Source organism: Sander lucioperca, chromosome 23, assembly GCF_008315115.2.
Source record: "Sander lucioperca isolate FBNREF2018 chromosome 23, SLUC_FBN_1.2, whole genome shotgun sequence".
In the NCBI taxonomy this organism is placed as follows: Eukaryota; Metazoa; Chordata; class Actinopteri; order Perciformes; family Percidae; genus Sander; species Sander lucioperca.
Genome location: NC_050195.1, coordinates 1,724,217 through 1,738,576, shown reverse-complemented (window position 1 = coordinate 1,738,576; position 14,360 = coordinate 1,724,217). Strand labels below are relative to the sequence as shown.

Sequence of the window (14,360 nt, the reverse complement as noted above, 5' to 3'; positions counted from 1 at the left end):
GCACTGAGAAAAAATAGAAATTTGGGCAAACTTTGCACTGGGGGCGGTGTTCCAGACAAGACAATATTAGAATAATCGCTTAGCAACCACTGCCGTAAACAGACAGTGGGTGTCGTAAAGGGTAAAGAGGCTGGTGTTGAAAAGAGTCGAAACAGAACCCATTGTGGTGTTGGAGAGGAGTGAGCCGCTGCCTGAGAGAAGAAGAAAAGAGGCAATTCCGAGACCACAAAGGGACTTATGATAAGCGGGCAGATATGGACGTTAATGCACAACACAGACGCTGTTGTCCTTCGTGAAGAGGACCGCGTCGTCCAGTCGGAAAGATCCGGTATATGAAGAGTTAAGACTCGACAGCCCAACTGTTTATTTCAGCAGCTAGCAGGCTAACTGGCTAAATACCTAGGAGCTAGAAATGGGAAGCCCGTGTGAGTTTGCTTGATAGAGATCTCCGTTGATCTTTGAAAGAGCTGTTTTCGGTTTAGTTATTCTCGGCGGTGATTTGAAGTATCCGCCGCCCCCCTCGTAAGTAGCCGCAACTTTAAAGAATGATATCAACTGAGCGCTAAGCATTACACACTACTACAGAACCGGAGAGGAAAGTCATACAGGTTTGTTATACAGTTTTTCTTCCTCTCTTTGCATTGAACTAAGTCTTTTTTAATAATTTGAATTGGCACAATGTGATTTTAAGAATATTTTTTGCAGCCGCTGCTTGATTCATTGGCTATTAAAACAAAAGCTCTAACAAATTTCTCTCTTTTTTTTAGTATGTAACCTTACTAACGTGCAAGCACGCTTGACACTTAAAGCGTGTTGCTACCACCAGACACGATGAAATTATAAGATCAAGTAATATACGATAGTGTTTTCTTTTTTTAGAAACAAAGTCTCTTATCAGATGCCCACATGGGACAGGAGGTTTATTATTACTACTATTAGAGCTGCTGGTGACGTTATTTGTTACAACACAACTATCTTTGGCATCTCAAAATGACCGTTTAGTACGTTACCTGCCCTATAATTAGTCGTCTTTTCTTTTCTGTGTTTTTTTTCTTTTCATTAGAGAACATAAGTCATGTCAATCACAGGTACCAATACACAACTTAATGATGACTACAAAATAGCAGAATGCACAAAACTGCAATGGATTCCTTTGGTCATTTGTATGCAGAACATACTGTATATTATAGCAGCAACATTGGTGTTAAGAAGGTATTATTCGTTCAGTGTTTTTTCAACAAAACATGTTTTTGCATTGCTTCCTATTTACTTAGCACTGTAGTGTTTGACTACTCAGGTTAATTTACCTCAACAAGTCTCCATTTGGCCAGTTTGATTTGGATTGATTTGCCCATCAGACAGACAGAAAGGCTCAGGCGTTGAAAATAAAAGCGTCATTTGCAATAACAGCTAAACTGACTTGACTATTAGATTTCTGTGATTGTACGCTCTTTGCAAACTTCTGCCCTTGATTTTCTTCAAAGGAAAAATAGATTACCCCAACTGTTCAGAGAAAGGCTATAATAAGTCCTTAGGAATTTCTTTACAGTCTAATGAATAGAACAGGCTGCTTAGATTTAATTTTTTCATAACAGGAGACTAATTGTGGAGCCTTTCTGCAAGGTTAGTCGACAAGGGAAATATGAAAGTAGAAACAGATACACTGAAGACTTTCTGCTGGTGGTTGATTTGAATGTTTCTCAGTGCTCAGCAGGGGGACGGCTTGTAATTGTAGCCTAAAAGCTCCCACAGGAGCAGTATATTTTAGTTTTTGACCTCAAAACTCCCCAAATCAAACTTGGATAAAGCATCTTCTACAACAGATGGGGCTACATTAGGAGTGACCTTAAATTAAACAATACATGTCTGTCAGGTAATCAATTTTATCCCCCCCCCCCACTCCAAACATATTTCCCATTTGTTTAAAGTGAAGCTTGTTTTGACAGCTTGTTTAATCAGTCCAAGTGTAGCTTCGCTTGGATGACACATTTCTTTCGTAATAGCATTAACATGATATTTATATGTATGGCAACTTTTCAAACTTCTTCAGTGTGATGCTGGCTTGTGAATATGTGCAGCTGTTTAAATTAAACAAAAACATGTTATCAGTTGAAGAATCCAGAGCAAGTCTCCTTCTGCTGCGTCAGTTTGGTGCAAAGCAGATACCATTGATAGTCTCATTAAAACCTCTACAGTTTGGTTTGCGCCAGAGATGAATGGACTCATGTTCATGTGACACTGCTGCTAATTGGTGCTTATATTCTGAGGACTCCATTTTCCCATTAGGCATGCAAATGTTAGGGTCATTTTTATCTATCCATCACTGTCTATGTGTTTGCTGTACTAAGACTATTCGGCTGTGGCTGAATGTTTTTTTTGTTTTATTTTGATCAAACACTATTGACTTCCTCAGTCGATAACCTTGGCAACAGTAGTTCCTCTCTCCAGCTAGAACCACGCATTGCAATGAAAGGGGGGGCTTTTCTGAGCTTTGAGTAGGGCTTGGTGGTAATACAGGCGTTCACCGTGGGCAGACATGTTCATGTGTGTATGTGTGCGTCCATTCAGAGATAGAGAACTGCTACTCTGTATTCTAGTGATCTCTTTCCATTCATTTCCATCACAAGAGCAATAACTCCAAGTTTCTCTCACCTCACTGTCCATTAGCTATATATCAGTTGTCTCTTTTCTCTCTATTTCTTTCTATTTTTCCAACCCATCTACTGTATTCCAGTCCTTTTTCAACACTTTCTCTTTGCACTCCTTTTTGCATTTCCAGTGGAATTAATCAAGCATGTTCATGTGTGGCTTGACTTCATTATATCATAATGAAGTTTAGCCTCAGGTGCAGCGAAGGAAATGGTTTAGCCCGAGAGTAGCTTTGCCCTCGTACACCATTATCGGAAACCAGCTTTACACAATGAGCTGTGGAAAAGATTATTCAAGATGGACATTTTCTTTTCCACCCTTTCTTTCTTATCTGGGTTGTTCTGTCAAAATCAGTATAAAATAATATAAGTTTTAATAATAAGATAAGTTTTAATAAAAGTTGAAATATATTAGGATATTACGATGTCCTCTTCCTCTGTCAACCTTTTGTCATTCTGTTTTAAGCCAAAATGGGGCCTATTGCTTCATCTTGCGCCTTTTCTGTCCCAGTAATGAGCCATTTTGCGGCTCTTAACATCTGCCAAACTTGGAACATTTTGAATGCGAGACTCATCTCCCATGCATGAGGAGTCAGGCATCCTTTGATTTGCCCTCTTTTCTTTGCCTCTCTTTCGGAGCGCTCACCACAGTACTTTTGTAGACTGAGTACGCTGAAAAACTTTCTTACCCCAGTTTTGGCAGTGGCTGTGTATGATGAGAGGTAATTTGGTGCTTACTCTAAACATGGTTTTCCTCATCGTATTGTGAATCCCTCTTTCTCGCAGAGTGCAGAAGGAGCAGAGGCACCGTGGGGTAGGAATGGAGGAGGGCGGCTAATTTTAAACATATGTTTTCTGTGGGCACGATGAGGTTTGTCCAAAAGAAAACACTGCTTTAAATTTCACTGCCCTTCTATACCGGTGGGTAACATCTGTGTTAGAATACAAAGCATCTTGCTTTAATTTAGAGCTTGGAGTGAACTTTACCCTTGTCAAAAACCTAAGTAGGCAACCTTGAGCTTGATACAGTCTGCCTTCTTCTCTGCCTCTCCTGTTTAATAACTCTCAGCCTTTGGCTGGCATACAGCAAAAGACAGCGAGGGTTTTGCAGGTGTACAATTCACAAAAAGCCGTCTAGTGGGTTAATTACCAGGGACAAATATCCCCGTCTTAAATTACCACGCATTCTTCCAATAAAACTGAATGTGTCGGTCTTATTCACACTATTACTCTGCGTGTAGTAGCAGCAGCAGCAGCAGCAGCAGCAGCAGGCTATAAAATCTCTAATCTAGTAGCATTTCAATTCTTATACTCTCCTGCTTCATGCTAAACTAAAGTGCAGGATCAAGGATAAGCCATCGGTGGCCGATTTGTGCATGTCATTGTCAACATTTTAAACATGTCAACACTTGTCTCTCATTAACAGAAACGAAATGAAGTGTGTGGCTTATCCTTTCACTTCAGCAATTAGTACGGTCATTGACATAATCCATGTAACGCTCCAAAGGTAATTGAGGCCTAACAGTTTCTCTGGAGAGGAGGAAGAAGCTATGTATTCTCCCTGTGTTTTAGCCGCCAGCTCATGACTCTCAGTACTCCGCAGTGTCCAGGTCTTGTTCGGGGCTTGTTCCAGCTTGCCCTAGCTCTCTGTTGCTTTTTCTGAAGGATGAAGGGGGTGATCATCTTCTCGGCCTGGTTGAGGTTATGTTTTGTCATCTTTGAGCCGTTTGCTGATCCTAGTAAAATCTTGAAATCTGCTCCAAAGATCTTGCGGCCACATCTGTGCTGCGACTGCCTGTGTTAGATGCTAAATAGCACTTGAACTGAGATCTTATAGCAACGGGATATTCCGTTTTTTCCCCTCAAGCAATCTGCTTCCTCTTGCTCCCTGTAGTAGAAGAAGGCACAAGGCAAACATCCTTCATTTTGGCTCCTATTGAAGTTGTTGTTTTTTTTTTTTGGGGGGGGTTCTTCATACAGACTTTGTTTCTTTATTTCCCATCTCCCAATCCATCTTTCTTTTCCAATTTATAATAATATTATCTTGTAGAATTTGAATGAATTTTTCCCAGACACTTTTAAATTATGGTGTTGGCGTGTTTTTAAGCTCATTCTGATTGGGTCAGCTGAGAGGTTAGGCCTACTTGATTATTGTTCATTTATAACACTGGAGGCATTTTTGTCAGCTCGATATGGACCTACAGTTTCTTTTATTTAGCTTGCCCAATAAAATGCTGTTTCAGACTAAATGCACAAAAAATTATCTTTTTGTGCTGTACTTTTTTTTTTTTTTTTTTTTCTTCTGAGATATCTCTGATTAATATGGGCATGAAGTAGTATATTTAGAACGTGTCCTCTAAATAATTCATTCGCAAAGCCTAAATTTATCATTTTATTATTGTGCTGTTCATTACAATGATAAAATAAATGAATAAATGCCAACCCATGTCTTGGGAAATTGTGACACATTGCCATTAAGATTTACAGTAGCGATTTGGTTTAATACAGAGTTAAAAAAGGATTTAAGATTGCTTCTATTTTATAAGATGTAAAGTAACTGTTATTATCCCTATCTTATTTATGCTACAATGAAGAAAATCATATGCTCACTGATGAGTCACATTACAAAGTTTTAGATGTGTGGTGAGAATAGAAAATACATATATAAATGTATGTAGTGCCACTGCTTGTAGTTCCCCTATTTGGATATGGTCTATTTATACATTAGTGATGTTGGCCTGATCTGCTCAAGGTATTTTCAGACAGATGTGTGAGGTAAGAACTAGTGTATTGAGCTTCTTATCTGACACTCCACAGCCGCACATCTCTCACAACCGCTGCTCTCGTGGCCGCCTCAATCCCCCGTGTCTTTCCACATCCCAGCCACTTCGATCTGAAAGCAAAATGCAAGGAACCCATCGACACGCACACTAATCACACTAGTCGTTAGCCATGCCCTCTCAAGTCAGCTGTCCTAATAGGCATGTCCTAATGAGCTTTAATTGAGGATGGCTCATTTGCATGGCCTGAGTCATTGTCTTTCTTAAAGCGACTTATACGATTTAAAAGACTCATTGCTTAAAAGCTGATTGGGAGGGTCTAACACGGCTTCATCATGGGCAGACTACGGGGGGCTCGAGAGCCTTCGGAGGCCATTGTTCGTGTACTGTAAGCCCAGATTGTTGTCCTTCCTCCATGCTTCGTTCTCAACATTCCCTTCTCTGCTGACATCGATAAATGCCTAATGGAGGTATTCACAGATCATCTCTCTCTCACCCCCTCAACTACAGACGTTATTTTAGTGACACCAGCCATTTTCAAAGAAACAACTTCAAAGCTTGATTAAAACGAAGCAGGGCAACTCTGATCAAAGGTTAAATTACGCACAGCATAGCTCTCTTTACAATGCAAGGGGAGATTTCACCATTTGAAGCAAGAAGGGGGGGGGGGGATCCAGATTTCTGAGCTGGGTGTAACTGTTGCGGTAACCAGAAGGCTATTATAGATAGACGGTTATTTTGCTGTGCATTGAAAGAAAAGTGATGGCACTTTTGTGGCGGCAGAGAAAGAGCCTTGAGTAATCGTCCTCGCAGGGCAGCACATTTAATTTATACTAGGAGAAGATGTTGTACATTTCTTACTTTTACTTTTATTTGTCTTTTTTTTTTTTTAAGATCAATTTTTTATTAGCACCATTTATCATTCAGACATACAGAACAAATTCCACAGTATGTGCCAGGTAATATCAGATGGTGCACTGTCTCTTATATTTTGGGGAGTATATAAGAAATGATTTCCCAAAGAGAAAGAGCTCAAACAGGCACACGGGCAGGTTTATTGAATTGGCTGTGGGCCATCTCATTTTTGCCCAAAAAGTAATGAAATCTCTCAAATAACCTAAGCGTTTTAAAATTTGTGAGACAATTTCAGCCAGAGAAAGTGCTTTTTTGTTTTCTGGGAGGTATCGCATGTTGGGACTTGCATTCACATACACAGGCCGTCGTTAGGCGGTCTGGCGAAAACGCAACGAAACCTGATGTCATCCTGCGGCGACCAATCGTTTAACCGGCGATCAGACTTGTCAGTCCCAGGCTGTAAAAAAAAAAATGAAGGACTGAGCTTCCTGGTCTGAAAAGTGATGCCAATGTGGAAGTGCCCTAAACCTGCATTCTATCTCATTCTACCTCACTGCCTCTATTGGGAAAGAAGAAAGTTTTAAAAACTGAGTGTAAAAAATGAAACACAAGCACTAACTCCTCAGGAAGTTCAGTTGACTGTTAGATCAACCTTTTCCACTGCATGTTTTCCGTGTTATGAAATGTAGCTTTTTGATTTTCTCTGATGTAATGAGTTCCCCTCTCCATTTCTTTGCTTGATTTCAGGCCTGCTGGCTCGAGGTTGCACACTAACACCAAGAAGGGAGAACATGACTCACTGGCCTCTGCCAGAGACTGGCACGGGGCAGCTGTGCCAACCTCGCCCCTGCCTGCTGCTCTAGAAGCTACTCCGGTACATCATGACGGAGAGGCATTGAGGTTAGCTCCCTGACGATCATCTCAATACCTCTCCTCCCTATCCCTCAAGAACCCCCCCCCCTCTCCCCGCCCCTGCCTAGTCCCCATCATGCTGCGCTTCCTTCCTCTCAAACTTGGCCGCCTGTACCGCTGTCTGAAGCTCTTACTGGTTGTTGGGTTGTTTGTCATCTTGTTGATGAACACCCACAGCCTGTTTGCCTCCTTCCAGAAGAATGAGCTCACCGACAGACGCTTCATCAACCTCAACAAGTGTCCCGCCTGCTTTGGCACCAGCTGGTGTCGCAAGTTCATGAATGGCCAGGTTTCCTTTGAAACCTGGGGTCGCCTGCGATTCCTAGACGTTTTCAATGTCAAGAATGTTTACTTTGCTCAGTACGGTGAGCCCAGGGAGGGCACCCGTCGTGTAGTGCTGAAACGGCTCGGCTCCAATCAGGAGCTGGCTGAGATAGACCAGAAAATCTGCAAGAGGGCCACAGGCCGGCCACGCTGTGACCTCATCCAGGCAATGTACAAGACAGAATTTTCCCGGATCAACGGTGATGTTCGTCTGCTTACTCCAGAGGTGGTGGAGGGCTGGTCTGACCTGGTGCACTGCCCCTCTCAGAGGCTGCTGGACCGCGTGGTCCGCAGGTATGCAGAGACCAAAGACTCAGGCAGCTTTCTGCTAAAGAACCTCAAAGACACGGAGCGAATGCAGCTGCTGATGACCCTGGCATTCAACCCAGAACCGCTCGTACTACAGGTACTGTGTCCGTTTGAACTTTTTTCAGTGTTGTGTGTTTTTTAGTGATGTTTGACTATAACGGTCTTTGAAAAAAATATTGCATCTTGATAAAGAGGTCTGTCAGCTGATGTGGCACCAGGTGTTTTCAGAGTTGTTGATAAAGCCCGGCTCCTGGATTACCTTTGCTACAAAGAGGATACGAGCATCAGTACAAATCACATACCTGCAAACTAGTCGCTTTTTGGCGAAAATCGCCGTTTTGAATGGGAAAATGTCACCCACATGAATCATGTAGATCCGAAGAGTTTTCATTTTTTTTGGGGGGGGGGTGGTCCGAGACCCGGTGCTAATACGGCACCGGTGCCTTAACGACCGTTATCTACCAGACCGAATAGCAACGCGGATTTTAGTGCCTTATTTAGGTGCCACTTAAATGCCAACGCTTCTCTCTGATGCTCCGAAAACAGACGTTAGAGGGAACTGAAACATTGCCGCATGGGACGCTAGTTAGTTAGAAATGTGTCACCTTTTTCAGCCCTTTTGAGTTTGCAGGTATGAAATCAAGGCAGGGTGTTGGCCCACAAAGCCCCCAGTAAATTACAGGGTGGGAAATCCTCCTTGTCCTTCCTCTTCCATAGATCTGAGACGAGCCATTACACCCTCCCCTAAACTCTAGGCTACATCGAGACTACGCGTCCGCTATCTGGAGCACGAATATTCCCCTGCTTGATTATAGAAGGGTTTAAGAGCTGTGGCCTCCCAAAAGATGAGATTTTTGCTGGCGGCAATACTGCATATTTAACACTATATGTAGGGCAGTTTTGAATTATTGAAGAATGAATCTGTAAATGGTCAAAGTTGGTTTTAATTTTAATATACGTCCGTGTCCACTGGATTCTCTTCATTTGTGGGAGACAGCACATGGAGGGATCTCTTACGGGGCTGCTAAGTGGAATTAGTAACAATTTTCTTCCAAAATGAAAGCTTTTTTTTAAAGTTTTGACCTAGAACCAAGATTTAGTTACATTTTACAACCTGATGAACTGACAAAAACCCAAGCCATTGTTGCTTTAAGTCTTGTTGCAAGTTTTGATGCAACTGTGACAGGTTGAGCATTGCATTTTTGAAATTCGCATTACAGTTGATCTAATTATAATATTGTGCTGCAACATTAGAAATATTTAATTGGACATAGAGTAAATGGTACATGCAGCCAAAATCAAAAGTGTGCCTGTTAAACTTGTCTTGCTTTGACACCAGGTTAGGCGTAAAAGTACGCCTCCTCTCTATTCTGTCATCCTGCATCAGCAGCCTTATAACATATAGCGTATGTCCCCCTACTTTTCCCTCAATGATTTACAAGCAGCCAATCAATTTCAATTTCAATCCGGCATTGGCCGCGTCAGAACAACAATGGTCATGGCCCATGTAGACATTCAATAACTTATGCTGACCTTCAACCCCCCCCCCCCAGACGTAAGACCGGACACCTCCAGGCATTTCAGAGGACAAAAGGCGAGATCAGCCTTTTAGTCCGGTCAATCTATAAAATCTGATTAGCCTTGTGTGTTCGCTTGCCCTCCCCCTTCGTTCCTTTTCTCCTTTTTTCTTTCTCATTTTGTCTTTCTTCCGTCTGTGTCATTCACTCCTATATTTTCCCGTCCGCTTGTGTACGCTCCACAAACTTTGGCCAGATAATTCCATCAGTATTTTTTTAATGCCATCATGTCCCAATTCAGAGGCTCGATGAATCATCACCCCGTCCTTATCTCGCACACAGCTGCAGACATTGCACACCAACACATAATGCATACATGTTTTGCACGGCCCACTCATAAATTGTGGATCTCATGCTGAACTTGTGACCTGCGGCAGGTATAAGAAAGAACTATAGGGTCCGTATGCACCAGAACAGTGGTAACAGATTGTGGGTAATGGGTAGTATACAAAGAAATGTGCCAGACATCTCAGAGGTTCACAATGCCTTGACTGTTCATCAGCATCACTGAACTCAAAAGATGAGGAGAAAATTTGCTGAGAGACCCTATACACGAGGTTGGGCAGCAGTAGACCATAAAGAATTAATGGCATCTATAGAGATTGAATAGGAGACGTGATGTACTAAAACACCTTGGTCTCCCCTCTTTGCACAAGGTGAGCGCTACTGCGTGGAGACTGGTTTTAACAAAAGGTAGAGGAATGTGGGCTGAGCTTTATGACCAGTTATTTAATGAAACCTGATCCGTATTTCAACTATTTATCATGCTGCCTTGTTGTCAGGCCTAGAGCGAGGTTCCCATTTTGCTTGGTTGTAATCACCTCTTCAGTAAGTTGGATAGGCCAGTATCACTCGGTGTCAATTTGCTATATTTTGTGTCAATTATTTCTTACTGTCATTGGTTGCCAGTGCTGTGGGTTGTGGGTCTCTTTCCTCTGGCTTTATACAGTAGAATAACATTTCTGCCATCTGCTCAGTGAGCTGCACTCTCTCCTACAATGGCTTATGTTTCCAGTCTTTTGAAGCCACAAGCAGTAAATCGGCCCCGTTTCACTATGAGAAACCAGACCTTCTTTGTCAGTGGGAAACAATCTGCTGTGTTGTTTCGGGTCTGTCCAACAATGCGTTGTCTGTGTGCTTTGCGGTACACTTAGCATTCACTCATACGTAGACACACACACACACACACACACACACACACACACACACACACACACACCACCCCCACTCCAGTGTCACATGGAAGACAATTTGCCTTTGGGGAATAAATATTTTTGGAAGGCAAAATGACGACAGCCAAATAAGAAAATCCTTTCGCAATGATACGTACCTAAGGTAACGTCATCTGTCTTTCTCTCACCGCACGGAAGTCGTGACGGCTCGTTTTCTGAATACGGACTGTGTGCATTTCTTTGTGGATTGAGCGTTTTGATACTTTCACAGTTTTTATATAGCACCTTGATCTGCTTTCTAATCAAAATACCTGGAAATCTCACTTTACAATATTGGACCTTTTTTTTTTTTTTTTTATTTAAGGTTTCACAGATAAGTTGGCCCGGAAAGATGTTTCTGTTACTGCGATAAATCTACTTGTGTTAAAGGGTTGTCTCTTTTATCAAATCTGATTAGCCTGGTGTGTTCGCTTGCCCTCCCCCTTCCTTCCTCCTTTTGTCTTTCTCATTTTGTCTTTCTTCCGTCTGCGTCATTCTTGATGCTGTTTTAATTTTACCTCTCATTCGACGGTAACCTGGTTTGTATGAAAAGTGAGTAATAAATTCTTCTCATTTTCGCCGGCTGGAAGCTTATTTGCCATACTTGGCTTCTCTCCTTCCGACTAGATGACTCACTGATTCATCAGGTGATGGTTGTGTTTGATGGAGTACATCTGGCCCAACCTTCAATTAGTTTGATTTAGCCTAGTCCTCCCTTCCAAATCATTAAGCTCGGTGAGTTAGCCAGGAGCATGTGACTGTGCTCGCACCCTTTTTGGTCCTCAGCCCTGTCTTGCTCAGTGAAGCTGAGAATAGGAAGTGACAGGCCTGTGGGGTTAACTCAGTCATCTCCTCCAGACTCAAATATGTGCTCTCCCAGACACCCCTCTCTTTCTCTCTCTCTCTCCATTTTTTTATTACCGCCTCTCCCCACCTTCCACTGAAGCACCTCCTCATCCAACACACCGTCCTCACCTGACACAGACATACTCGTCAGAAGGCATGAACTGCTCACGCAACACCGTCTGTTTTCCCCAGAACACAGGCGACTTGACACGGATACTAAATCGGAGAAGAGACGGATGAGAGAGATTAGATGGATGACCTTATCTCCTATTCCTCCTAAGATTTTTGACAGCCGCATTTTAACGCAAATGTGAAAGTAAACATTCACAGCACTTTGAGCAAACACACTAGCAGCTTGTTTGAATCTTTAAAATGGGGGGGATGCCTCTTTGGTATGCTGTTGATTTAATGAGGCTCTGCATAATCTATTACGATGCTCATCCACTTTGGGAAGCTAAGCCAAAGTAAATAGTATAAGTTCAGAAGTTTTCTTGGCACAAAGTAAAGCAAAGGTGGTAATTTGATTGTGAACAACTGAGCCTTGATATATATATATTATTTTTTTTAAGGAAAATGAATTTAATCAGATCACAAGTAGATGTGCAACCTGCCTACACCTGCTAGGAGTTAGACAATCGTATAACTATATCATTTGAAAAAATATAGTGATTTGGTGTTGACATGTTTTTAAATTAAATAAAGCGGCTGGACAAACACTCATTACGAATAAATTATTTTTACAGCTTGGCGAATAAAATATACATTTTACAGTGTTTCCCACAGGTTGAGAATTTACTTGCGGTGGTGTGTGGCGCGGGATGTGACGGCGTAATGGCTGGGTTTATTAATAATGGGTTCAGTTATAAACTAGTCCAAACGAACGTGAGAACCATGACAAACATAACATCATCAGATAATTTAGAAAGAAATAACTATTTAGATATTAAACAAATTAGACTAAAAGATGATACAGATGAAAATATTGCGACACTATGCAGCATCTGACACAATTTCAGTGTAGTTATTAAGGCTGTACGATATGAGGAAAACATGCGATATGCCCTAACGTTGAATATCGCGACAATGATATAACTTGTGATAAATAAACAGATATTAAAATGTAGTCTACTCAGTCCTGCATTTCTGCTGCTTTCAGTATTTTGCTAAAATACAACAACTTGCTCATTCAATTTTAAACAAACGACAAAGTGTAGCCATGATGTTCTTTGTCAATTAAATCATTTTTGTGAAGGTTGAACCGATAACATTTCCAAATTGGAAAGAAAATTTAATTCGTATTTTATCTACCTGGGAGGGTCTCAGTTTACCTGGGCGGTGCGCCCAAGTAGAACCTATGTATGGGAACACTGTTTTAAAACCAGAAAAACAGGAACACCTTTACAATCTAATGCATTGCAATAAAACAGCCCTGCAATAAACATTTATTAAGATTAAGATCATTTTAAGTCTGTGTCAGAGGCTATACAGGTAGTTGGTGGTATTGAATTGCATAAAACTAAAAAATATTTTCTGTTCAAATTATATTATTATAAAAACAAAGACTTTTGCAAGCTAAGATGGATGTCGTGGTCACAAAATGTCTACAATATTGTATAATAAAAAAAGGAAACTCCTTATACTCCTTATACTCCCCCACATGGTCATGTTCTGACAAAGGATACACAGACTTTGAGCCTTTTCTATTGTCTTTGCAGAAAAAACTGCAATCTCATGGTCTGGCTTTCTGGGTCATGCCTCTTTACAAAGAGGATCAAAGCCTGTTTTGTTTTTAGTTTCATTTCTTTTCATTTAATCACAGACACTGCATGCTATCCCAGCTTAAGTGAGATCCTTCTGTCTCTAAGGCCGGTTCAGTGGCTGAGGTCCACCAGTAAATAGTATTTAAGTTGCTAGTCTGTGATTACAACCTTTTGTTTTTGGTTTGGCACATAAGAGAAGAGGTTGTGTACGCTGCTTAACCTTGCTTCAAGTGCTCCCAAACCCCCTTTCATTATTCTTATAGGTCTTTGTGTACAGACTGAATCCTGTTAGGATAAGACAGGGAGTTATCTGGGCCTGACTCCCCTCTTTTGGCTGCCCTCGCTGGATCGAGGCCCTGGTGGAAAGGAGAGAAGGAGGAGAAGGAGTGGAGTGGAGGGTTTGTGTGAGTGTGTGTTGTACAAACCAGAGTCTTGTGGTGTTTTTCCCCCATTTGAATGAGCCAGCCTGCTTGTGTTACCATAATCCTTTCTCTCTTTCTACCGCTCTCCAAAAACACACACACACACACACATACACACACATGCATGGCAGCTGTGTTTGGTTAGGTAAATGCCTGTGGCTGAACCCCCCCCAACACCCCTTCACTTATCCCACCCACAAGCTCCTTTTTTAGAATTCAACCCCCACCCCCAGCTTCCTACTGTTACAGCCCACACTCCAACCTACCTCATGCCCAGCTCCTAGAGAGCTGACACACCAACCCGATTATCGGCCGTCGGACAGTCTGGCGAGGTCGGTGACTCGAGTCTGCTCGGTGTGTTCCGTGCCGTCGTCCGTCAGAGGAGCCGTCGGCCTTCATTTTGGCCGACCTGACATGTTCAGTCGGAGACAAGGCAGTCGGGACTCACACGGAAATGGCGAGCGGATGAGCCTCTCAAAATCTGACAAATCTTTTAAACTGACCTTTGTCGCTCTGAAATGAAGACAGACTCAGAAACTGTATGGCCTATTTCTCGCTTAAAATGTTTTCAGAAACACGTTTCGGTGAACTATCTTAGTACAATATGAGATCGTATTCTGAACAAGCCGCCATGACAGTCTGGCTGTGAATTTCCGGAGAAAAAAGACCCACGTAACGCGTTCGTCCTATCAGCTGCCGGTTTTCATTTTCTGGGA

The 14,360-nt window shown here is 42.0% G+C and overlaps 1 protein-coding gene across 2 annotated transcripts in view; it reads left to right on the top strand.

Annotated features, from left to right (window-relative positions):
• Positions 1 to 133: 133 nt before the first annotated feature.
• Positions 134 to 14,360, top strand: part of dipk2ab (divergent protein kinase domain 2Ab) — a 32,832-nt gene continuing 18,605 nt past the window's right edge. For both annotated transcript variants that reach the window (XR_004896497.1, XM_031304904.2), the window contains exons 1-2: positions 134 to 608; positions 7,031 to 7,925. Coding sequence is in view for 1 of the 2 variants with exons in the window: in XM_031304904.2 (XP_031160764.1) it covers positions 7,272 to 7,925 (654 nt within the window). In the remaining variant the exon portion in view is untranslated. The remainder of the gene's footprint in view (positions 609 to 7,030; positions 7,926 to 14,360) is intronic.